The 11,961-nt window shown below is 37.0% G+C and overlaps 1 protein-coding gene across 1 annotated transcript; it reads left to right on the top strand.

The window, feature by feature from the left end:
* The first annotated feature begins 8,481 nt into the window (after positions 1–8,481).
* Positions 8,482–9,426, top strand: LOC123781435 (olfactory receptor 4K13). The gene has a single exon (XM_045780915.1). The coding sequence runs from the start codon at positions 8,488–8,490 to the stop codon at positions 9,424–9,426; it is 939 nt and encodes a 312-aa protein (XP_045636871.1). The 5' UTR covers positions 8,482–8,487.
* The last annotated feature ends 2,535 nt before the right edge of the window (positions 9,427–11,961 follow it).

The following is an 11,961-nucleotide window of genomic DNA, read 5'->3' as shown; positions in this document are numbered from 1 at the left end:
TTACCCACTGAAGCCATTAGTCTGAACACTGGACTTAACTTAGTGTCCATAGGGATAAATCTTCTGACGATGATTTTAAGCAGATTTCTCTGAAGATGAGGGCCTGCACAGAAACAGCAAATGGGTTATACTGGACTCCTTCCAGACGCCCCAATGGTCTAAAAATGGGAATTCAATGGAACTGACACCTATTCAGTGCTAGGATTTGCTAATTCTCATTAGCAAGCCTTCTCCCTCAACTCTAGACCCCAACAGTTATCTCTTATTGCACTACCTTGAGGCATTGACAATGACTGAACCATTCCAACCTCCAGACCAAAAAACCCCTATCTCATAGAAATGGAATGGCTAGAAGACTGCCCCCCACAGGTCCTCTTCCCTGGCATGATCAGGGACTAAACACATACTGACTCCCTCCGTGATCATGTGCTCCTTGCCTGCTCTCTTGCAGGTACTCCCTTAAACCTCTCCTAGAAAACTCTAGGTGTCCATCTTTCAGGCAGAGAGGTCTATTGTAAGGCTGGAGATTACCACCTCACCCAGCCTCAGGCACCCGAACTAAATTTTTCCCTCTTTTCCAAACCCTTGTCTCTTGAGTTATTGGCTTCTCTTGCCATGAATTTATCTGGGTTTGTTTGGCAAGTGTTGGCAAACCCAGCCAGGAGATATGCTCTCAATTTGTGCAGCCCCCTCAGGGTTCCCTGGGACAGAGCAGTTGGCCCCAAGCAGCATTCCAGTGCTCACCCACTCATTTCCTGAGTGAAGAGCTGTGATACATGGTTCCATAATAGCCTTACAGAAGCAGCCACCAAGAATATAATGGAAGGTTTATAATATTGGAGAGTCTATCAGTGTATTTCATATGGAGAAATTCCTCTGATCAAGAAAGGCACTTGACTATTACTAATCTACAAGAAGGACCCAAGAAACATTGGATTACGTGGCTATATCACATTTCTTTTTTATTTTTTAAAGATTTTATTTATCTATTTACAGTCGTTAAGCATCTGCCTTCAGCTCAGGGCGTGTTTCCAGCGTCCTGGGATCGAGCCCCACATCAGGGTCCTCCGCTGGAGCCTGCTTCTTCCTCTCCCACTCCCCCTGCTCGTGTTCCCTCTCTTGCTGTCTGTCTCTCTCTGTCAAATAAATAAATAAAATCTTTTAAAAAAGATTATATTTATCCATTTAGAAGAGAGAGCGAGAGAGATTTTGTGAGTGGGGGGAGGGGCAGAGGAAGAGACAGAACCTCAGGCTGACTTGTGCTCTGAGTGTGGAGCCAGTTGGCAGGACTTGATCCCATGACCCAAGACCATGACCAGAGCCGAAATCAAGAAGCAAAATCAAGAGTTGGCCCTCAACCCACTGAGCCACCCAGGCTGCCCTACATCACTTGTCCTATTACTCTTGGAGCAGCGGTGTCACTGAAAATGGAAACAGGCAATTCAGAGTTACTTCAAACAGGAGTGGAGAGGCATGAAGGTCTGGCTGGTAGTATTGGTAAATGTATTTTCAACTGGATATGGAAGAGAGACAAGGGGATACTCTACAGGAAACGTTTCCTAAAACTGAGGGGGGAGTAAGGAAATGGTGGGACTACAATTCCCCAGCTTTATATTTTTATGTCTTCCGTTTCGATAGCCTCAGTTATGCTTACAATAGTGCCAGGCCTAAGGTTAGTATACAATAAAAGGTACTCATGTGTTTGTTATTGATCCTTTTAAGTATTCTTCAAGTAAGTTTTCATATTAGAGCACTCCAGACCTGATAGTGATTTTTTATTTCCTTGATAAAACATATCAATTTTGGTAAGTATGTAATGCCAGAAAAAGTTTTCTCTGTTGTAACTCAGGGAAAACAATATGGCATCTTTAATAATTCCCATTGGTATTCGATCATCAGTTGGGTATTGGTAGGTCTCAAACTACGTCACTCCTTTATCACCACTCTCTCAATATATATGACTCTTTTTAGGGAAAATATTCATATTTGTCATTATTTTAGGGAAATACCATTATTTTTGGAAAGGGAAGCTCTCTGGGTTTCAATGTGTCTGACTCAAGCAATGTTCTGAACCACTGTAGAACTGGTAAGTCATAGGGGAATTTTAACATACATTAAAACGGTATAGAAACATTTCTAGATAGTGGCTTTTAACCCCATTGTTTGTAGGTATAATCAAAGCTTGAAAGTCCTTTAGGAGATGAACACTATGACAACGTTAGAGAATTCTAGAAAACATTATCATTCTAGTCATACGGACACACAGCATATTCTCATTTTAAGTGTGACAATGTGGGGCAAATTAAATAATTGAGTATACTTTGATGTACTTCAAGTGATTTTATTTTACATCTGTTAAAGAGTTCAAACGTCAAACTTTACGATGTTAATATCATTACCAATAAATATTTGAGAGCATTTCCAATCCATGCCAAACAGTTCTTCCTCAGGAAGTAAGTGACTGAATGAAATTTTGCCTTTGTTTTCAAAGAAATGTGTTATTCCTTGTGCTTGTAAACCTACCAGACCTAATACTTCAATTTATCTCATTCTGGTCAACAAGCAGAGAAATAAAAGTCAGCTAAGTTGACTACTATCATATGGACAAGAGCATGATTTCTGGCAAATCTGATCTAAGCCATAATTGCTTCTATTTCATATTATTCTGTATTAAGATTACAAATACTTTTTAAAAATACATTTTAATAAAATTAATCACTCCTATATTCTCAAGTAGTTGGACAGACTGCTCTCTGTAGATCAGGCAATTAGTAGGTCAATCACAGCCTGTCTATTCTCTTCATAATTTGGTGTAGATGATCTCCTGTGAGTAAATTTCTACTTCTACTCAGTTTAACTGCACGTGAGTCTATACATTAGAATTAAAATGTGATTTCTCAGTTTATATATCTTTCTCCTCAGCCATTTTAGAATAGCTAGAAAATTGTTTACAGTAAGAAGAAGGCTAAGGAACTTTGTTTCTGTGGGAAAGGATGATTCTGGTCAGATAATCAAAATGACTGCTTTGAAAACATAAACTTTCTCTCCTTTGTCTCTTGCCCCTTGCTCATCTGGGAGCCTGCTTCTCCCTCTCCCTTTGCCCCTCCCCCCATTCGTGCTTTCTCTCTCAAATAAATAAAATCTTGAAATAAAAAAAAGAAAATGTGCTTTAATGGAAAATTATAGATTAGTGCAAGTTAAACTATCAAAACAGAAACAAAACATAAAAAGTAGAAAAATTATTTGACTTTGAATAAACCTATCTATTCCACAGTTACATATCACTAGTGCATTATTCCAAAAAGTTTTTCTTTTTTTCTTTCTTCTTTCTTTCTTTCTTTCTTTCTTTCTTTCTTTCTTTCTTTCTTTCTTTCTTTCTTTCCTTCTTTCTTTCTCTTTCTTTTTCTTTCTTTCTTTCTTTCTTTCTTTCTTTCTTTCTTTCTTTCTTTCTCTTTCTTTCTTTCTCTTTCTCTTTCTTTCTTTCTTTCTTTCTTTCTTTCTTTCTTTCTTTCTTCTTTCTTTCTTTCTTTCACCTTTCTGTTGTTAACAAACTTTTAGATTTACAGGAAAATTTCATAGATAGTACATTGAATTCCCATATACCTTGCATCTAGTTTCCTCTATCATGGTGCATTTGTCACAAGTAATGAATTGATATTGATACATTATTATTAACTAAAGTCCACATTTTATTCTGATTTCCTTAGTTTTTACCTAATGTCCTTTTTCTGTTCCAGGATCCTATCCAGGATACCACATTAGATTTAGTCCTCCTGTCTCCTTAGGCTCCTCTTGGCTGTAACAGTTTCTCAGACTGTCATTTTTGATGAAATGAAACCATAAGGGTTTTGAGTGTTACTGGTTGTGAATCTTACAAGGTGCCCCTGCATTGGAATGTGTCCGATGTTTCCTAATGATTATACTGGGTTTATAGATTTGGGGGAGGAAGTCCACAGAGGTAAGTGCCGTTTTATCCTATCAAGGATACATAATGTCAAGGAGACTAATCACTGTTGCTAATGTTGACTTTTATCAGCCTGGCTGAGGCAGTCTTTGTCAGGTTTCTTCACTCTCAAGTTACCTTTTCTCGAGCTTTCTCATACTGTCCTCTTTGGAAGGAAGTCATTATGCACACTGACCACTTATGCAGTGCGGTACTATGCTTCACCTCTTTGTGAAGTATTTACATAAATTATTTGAAATTCTTCTTCATGGGAAAATTTTTTCTCCAGTTATCTATTTGTTGAATTATTTATTTATACCAGTGTAGATTCATGAATTTTTATTTTACACTCTGGGTTATAATCCAAAACTATTTATTTATTTGGTTACTCAAATTGTTCCAGCTTTGACCCTTGGGAGCTCTTTCAGTTGGCTCCTGTGTCCCTTTGACATGTCCGCATCACTGTCAGGTTTTTTTTTTTAAAGCAACCTGTTTGCTTTTTAATAGATTTTGTTCGGGGGCGCCTGGGTGGCTCAGTTGTTAAGCATCTGCCTTCGGCTCAGGGCATGATCCCGGCGTTCTGGGATCGAGCCCCACATCAGGCTCCTCATCTGGGAGCCTGCTTCTTCCTCTCCCACCCCCTGCTTGTGTTCCCTGTCTCGCTCACTGTCTCTCTTTGTCAAATAAATAAATAAAATCTTTAAAAAAATAGATTTTGTTTGGTTTAGTAGTAGGTCTAATAGTATTTAGCTCCATTATTCTGTGAACATTTCTCTTTTCCATTATTGAAATAATAGGCAATAATGAAAATTGAAAGATAAAAGTAGAAAAAAAGTGCAATTCAATCTTTATTACTTGAGTGTGTTCTCTTGAAGTGCCTTCTTTTTTCTTACTTTGCGTACTTTCACCATTTCTTTTGTTTAAAAAATAAGTCTAATAATTCTTTGTAAATAATTTCATATCTGGGTTATATCGATTTAACAATATATTATGAACATTTTCCTGCCTCATTAATATATATCACTTAAAATGTTCTACATAGATCAATTAACCTTTCCTTTTAATTGATTAAAATTAGCCCATAAATATCCTCGTTGTATTGCGTAATGATGCATAGCAGGTTTTTAACATAGGGACTGAATAAATTAGCTATTTAGAGAGTTTCAATATTTTTAAATTATAAATAGTGATGAGAGGAGTGTGTGTGAGCTTACAAATTAAGTACTTTTACATATTTAAGATTTCTAGAAGTCGAGCCGAGTCCAATAGTAGCATCAATATTTTTGAGGCTCTTAATTCATGACTAGATTATATAAACTTGTGCAAATTGTGTGAGGCTAACCCATTGAAAGAAGGAAAAATATTGTCCAGACTACGCAAATAAGCAAGGGGTCACTGGTTGAGAATCTCAACAAAATGGGCTGATGGATGAGACATAAGTCTTCAGTTTTTCTTGTTAAATATTTGTCTGTTTTCACTTACTTCATCAACATCTCTATTGATGACCTTTATAACATGTATTATGGAGAATATGGGTAATTTGTCTATTTTCAAGGAGCTTAAAAATGATCTGGGGAAAGAAGAATCACAACACTAGAAATGAGAGAACTTAAATTAGAACAGATTTGCCTAGCTCTTGGTCTAGTATTCCTTCAGTTTCAGAATATTAATACCTAATGCACATGGTATACCTGGAGAAGATGTAAATGGTAGAGCACATGAAATGGACCATAAGTATAGTGGAAATTGTTATGGGTTTTGTACTAGGAAAGTTTTATTATATAGAAGAGAAGCCTCAAGGTGTCCCTAAGAATATGGTTATATGGGCAGAGGAATTCGTCTACCTAAGAAGAAGAAAACATGTATAGATAGGAAAAAATTGATGGGGAATGCAGAAAACTATGACTTTGTTTTTACCAAAATAGAAGTTGTATTTTTGCACTATTAGAAAACAGTACTGGATATTTAGAGTGGATGAGAGGCTGATTGTGAAGGCCTTGGTGAGCTTGGGGATTGATAATGGAATTATGTAATTGTAGGTTTTTAAAGAAGACAATGATAGGATGAAAACAATTTTATGAGTAATGTTCAGTTCCTTAAAGTAAACTGTATTTGTGGGTAATTACATTGTGCATCATCAACAAAATTGAATTCTATACAGTTGTAAAATGTTGTAGATTTTCATGTGCTCTAAATGTAAATATATACTAATACCCACACCACACACAGACACACACACACACACACACACACACACACACACAGAACACACACACTGCACTAACGTCTATATTACTTTTCTCAAAGGCTATCCAGGAAACAAACTGTTAAGAGTTATCCTTCTGCTATGTGTGGCATGACTTCTTTTCCATTAGTAAAAGCTACTTTGATCTTTTTCTAAAGTAAATTAGGGAAAAATACATACTTCTAACATTTTTTAAGAATAGTTATTCTGTTTCTGTTTAAAAGTGCTTCAATATCCAATTTGGCACTTTTTAAAAAATGTGCTTAAAGTTCCTAATTTACATGGGCTTTTGCTTTAATACTGACTTTAATCTAGATCCTGAATATTCATTATACATTTCATTCATTCATTCACTCCATCAATTGATATTTGAGTAGTCATGGAGTATTCCAGATGCCATATGTGTATAAACTACTTCATGTATATTTGAAGGTTGTACTGTTGTCTTTATATACAGTTTCAAAAATGAGGTTTCAAAAAAGCATTAGTATGGATCTTTAAAGGATTAGCTATAAACCTGAAAGGAGATATAACCATTCTAGACACAGAAGAGAATAACTTAACATACTAAATAAGACTTAGCACTTTGCATCAATCCAAGGTTCTCAGAGTAGGAAATCAGCTAGAGGATATGTGTACATGGGGAAAAATAGATCTTCCATTGGATAAATGTACCTATGGGATTGTCTCAGAGAAACAGAGTGTACAGCATCATGATGCCTCTTCCTTCTGTCTCTGATGATTGGGAATGTCAACTGCAGGAAATTGATGGGAGTACAAGATAAGGACATGCAAGGCTATTCTGGGGATTCACATGAGGCACATTCCCCTGAAAGTATTTTCTCCACTCTGGTAAGTAATCATGGCACAAAAGGAAGGCTACACTTTATTTACTGAAGGAGCTTTATAAGAATCTAGATAATTGAGAGACCATTAATGATGAAAATATTTTTTAGAGCAAAACCAGTAAAACCAGTGCTATTATAAGCATGGGCTGATGGGAAAGTTATAGCATAAATTTAGATGACTGTACTGAAAGAACTGTTTTTCTATTACCCACATAAATCAGTTACTTCAAGCCACCTCATTTTGTCATTTTGAAGCTTATGATGAATAAAAATGCACAGTCCAAACAGTAATCTTTTTTATAGCAATAAACAAGTGAATGAATGAATACAAACTGAAAATGAAATAAATTCAGTTCCATTTGACTATGGACTTTCTGCATCCATGGTATTTCCTGCTTAAAATCCTAGAAGAGGGGTGCCTGGGTGGCTCAGTCGTTAAGCGTCTGCCTTCGGCTCAGGGCGTGATCCCGGAGTTCTGGGATCGAGCCCCACATCAGGCTCTTCCGCTGGGAGTCTGCTTCTTCCTCTCCCACTCCCCCTGCTTGTGTCCCCTCTCTCGCTGGCTGTCTCTCTCTCTCTGTCAAATAAATAAATCAAATGTTTAAAAAAATAAAATAAAATAAAATAAAATCCTAGAAGAGACATTTGGTGTGAATGATGTTAAATGCTGAGTGAATAATTTATACATGGTTAATATATATAATAATATATGGCATATATATAATTACATGGTTTAACTCTTACAAAATGTGTAATGACCATCACTGATACTAGCATGAGCTATGAGGGTTTCGTGCAGGAATGGAGCAGGAAAGAGGAGAGGTACATTTCTCAGGACCCGAAAACTTACAAGTAAGACTTAATTTAAGGTTTAATTAATAATTTTTTACCGGAATTTCTTTCAAAATACGGGTCTTTAGAATCCTTGCTGTATTTTCTACATTTATCATTTCCAGGATAAGAAACTCAATAGTATCCTATGAATATAGAACCCACCATGATCATTATCATATTTATGAACGTCTTTATAGCACAAGAAGGCATTCAATATCATGTAGTCTGTTTTTAGTTTATTTTACAGAGGAGGAAACTTAACCCTGGAAAGGAGATACTTGTCCTATGTTGCCCCCAGTGAGTAGCTCGGCTTGGTGTTGTATTGAGGTCTTCGGATTTCAAGTTCACAATACAATGGTGATTTCATGTGCTGTTTTTATTTTTGTCTTTCAGAAATGTATATTCTGAACTCTCCTTGCTATTGGTACACTTCTCTGGGCCATTTCAGAAATCACTGACTAACAAAATCACCCCCCAAAACTGGTGGGTGCTTTAAGTTCAGGTACCCAGTCTAAGTATCAAAATTAGACACCGACATGAATCACCCTTTCTGTAACCACATCTTTTCTGCCCATGAGTCTCACTCATTTTGATTATGATGGGATAAAGTTGACAACATGGAAAGGGCAAACCATTCAGTGGTGTCTGAGTTCATTTTGCTGGGACTTTCCAAATCTCAGAATCTTCAGATTCTCTTCTTCCTAGGATTCTCTGTAGTCTATGCCGGGATTGTGTTAGGAAACCTCTTCATCTTGGTCACTGTGACCTTCGACTCACGCCTTCACACACCAATGTATTTTCTGCTTATCAATCTCTCCTGTATTGATATGAGCCTGGCTTCTTTTGCTACCCCTAAGATGATTGTGGATTTCCTCCGAAAACAGAAGACCATCTCTTGGTGGGGATGTTATTCTCAGATGTTTTTCATGCACCTCCTAGGTGGGAGTGAGATGATGTTGCTTGTAGCCATGGCAATAGACAGGTATGTTGCCATATGCAAACCCCTCCATTACATGACCTTCATGAGCCCACGAGTGCTCGTTCAGCTGCTGTTATCCTCCTATGCGGTTGGATTTGTGCACTCGTCTAGTCAGATGGCTTTCATGTTGAATTTGCCCTTCTGTGGTCCCAATGTGGTGGACAGCTTTTTCTGTGACCTTCCCCTTGTGATCAAACTCGCCTGCAAGGACACCTACCTGCTACAGCTGCTGGTCGTTGCTGACAGTGGCCTCCTGTCCCTGGTCTGCTTCCTCCTCTTGCTTGTCTCCTACACGGTCATCATATACTCAGTCAGGCACCGTACTGCCAGTGGTTCGGCCAAGGCCTTCTCCACTCTGTCAGCACACATCACTGTCGTGACTCTCTTCTTTGTCCCATGTGTCTTTATCTATGTATGGCCCTTCAGCCAATACTCTGTAGATAAAATTCTCTCTGTGTTTTATACGATTTTCACACCTCTCTTAAATCCTATTATTTATACATTAAGGAATCAAGAAGTAAAAGCAGCCATGAAGAAGATAAGGACTCGATACATAAATTCAAAACACACTTTGTAGATGATGCTTCTGAAGAAATCATATCTTGTGTGGGCATTTTAAGGAATGAACTTTTAACCTATTTCACGTTCTATAAACACCAGTAGGTGTCATTGTTAAAGAGCAACCCCCCCCTTTTTTTTTTATCACTGTCAGTGATTAAACACATGACATGTCCAGTCTGGAAGACATGCATTTAAATCCTCTCTTCACTAGTTCTTCTCATGCAAATTTGAAAAAATGAATAAATTTTCTTCATCTACTTAGTTTATCTACAAAACTTTATATGTTTTTTTTATTTTGGCATATTTTTATCTTTACAGTTATTCTTACTACTTCTATTATGCTTGTAGTTATTAGTGCTGCTATTATAGTTGTAGTTATTATTGGGAATCTATATGTAGAAAATGCACACAGATGATGCCTCACATAGCCATTTTTAATTACTGTTTGCTGCTAGAAAAGTACATTTTGTAGATAATCCCTAGTTAATGTGTATTAACTTTTAGATACTCTATGCCCCAGATACAGTGCCTCCAACCAAGCTTCACATATTTTGTGAGCCCACAGTGTGCCAGGAAGTATATCCAGGGTTTCAGGAAGCTTACGGTCCTTGGATGGAAAGAGTGAACTAAATTTGCAAACATGTTGTGGCATGGACAGTACTATGTTACATGGTTAAAAGTCCAACACAACTTTATCAGTAATAACACTAATATTTGTCTCTTCCTTTTTTCTGAATCCATGGGTAAATTGATTCAGAGCCCATGGCAGGTAAGAGGTGATTGATACTCCTGAAAAGTCTACAGTCAATTCTTGGTAGCAGTATCAAGCTTTGTTTTCATTTTTAAAATATAGTTTGCAAATAGAAAATAATCACTCTATTATTTATTTATATTATTTTTTTGAGGAAGAGAGAACTCGTGCATGCACAATTGGGGAGGGGCAGAGGGAGAGGGAGAGAGAGAATCTTTAAGCAGGCTCCACATCCAGTGCAAGCCTGATGCAGGCTCGATCTCACGACCTTGAGATCATGACCCGAGCTGAAATCAAGAGTCGGACATTTCACTACTGAACCACACTGGTACCCCAAGAATCACTGTCTTTAGTGTAGGATTCTGTGAGTCTTGAAAAATCCACAATCGTGTAACTGTCATAATGAGAATACAGTAGAATTTCATCAACCCTCAAATTTCCCTGTGTTCCTTTGTGGTTCACCTCTCTCTCTCCTATCTTCTGGCTCTGAAAAAAGTGATCTGTTTTTTATACCTAGTTTGCCTTTCCTAGACTGTCACATAAGTAGAATCATATAGTATGTAACTTTTTAAAAAAGTTTTTATTTAAATTCTAGTTAGTTAACATACACTGTAATATTAGTTTCAGGTGTAAAACAGTGATTCAACACTTCCATGTAACACCCAGTACTCATCACAGCAAGTGCCCTCCATAATCCCTATCACTCTTTAACCCACCCCCCAACCTCCCCCTGCTAACCATCAGTTAGTTCTCTATAGAAACGAATCTGTTTCTTTGTTTGCCTCTCTTTCTCTTTTTTTTTCCCCTTTGCTCATTTGGTTTGTTTCTTAAATTTCACATATGAGTGAAATAATGGTATTTGTCTTTCTCTGACTGACTTAGTTTGCTTAGCATAATACTCTATCTCCATCCATGTCATTGCAAATGGTGAGAATTCATTCTTTTTTATGGCTGAGTAATATTCATATATATAAATTGTGTGTGTGTGTGTGTGTGTGTGTATACATACACACACACACTCGCACACACATATATTCTCCTTCTTCCTATTCATTCATCAGTCATTAGACACTTGGGCTGTTTCCATAATTTGGCTATTGTAGATAATGGTGATATAAATAGTGATTAAGTATTTTTGTATTTTTTGGGTAAATACCTAGTAGTGCAATTGCTGGGTCATAGGGCAGTTCTATTTTTAATTATTTGAAGAACCTCCATACTGCTTTCCAGAGTGGCTGCACCAGTTTGCATTCCTACCAAGAGTGCAAGAGGGTTCCCCTTTTTCTACGTCCTCGTCTGCACCTATTATTTCTTGTGTTGTTAATTGTAGCCATTCCGACAGGTGTGAGGTGGGATCTCTGTAATTTTGATTTGCATTCCCCTGATGATGAGTGATATCGAGCATCTTTTCATGAGTCTGTTGCCACCTGGATGTCTTCTTTGTAAAAATGTCTATTCTGCCGTTTTGTAATTGGATTATTTGGGGATTTTTGTTGTTGAATTGTGTAAGTTCTTTATATATTTTGGATACTAACTCTTTATAAGTTATGTCATTTGCAAATATCCTCTCCCATTCCATAGGTTGTCCTTTAGCTTGTTTATTGTTTTCTTTGCTGTGCAGAGTAAGTAGCCTATGGCTTCTTTCACTCAGCATAATGCCTTTGAGATTCATGCAATAGCAAGTTGTGTTTATCATTATAAATCTATGTTACATTTTAAGATCTATTAAGTATCCTCATTGCTATTCTTCCACAAATTGTCTTGAAACCAGTTCAGTTATTCATTGATATTAACTAGAAT

This window comes from Ursus americanus, chromosome 34, assembly GCF_024610735.1.
Source record: "Ursus americanus isolate L20-20 chromosome 34, mUrsAme1.1.p, whole genome shotgun sequence".
NCBI classification, from domain to species: domain Eukaryota; kingdom Metazoa; phylum Chordata; class Mammalia; order Carnivora; family Ursidae; genus Ursus; species Ursus americanus.
The sequence above is the reverse complement of the archived record's forward strand: the minus strand, read 5'-3'. Positions and strand labels throughout refer to the sequence as shown.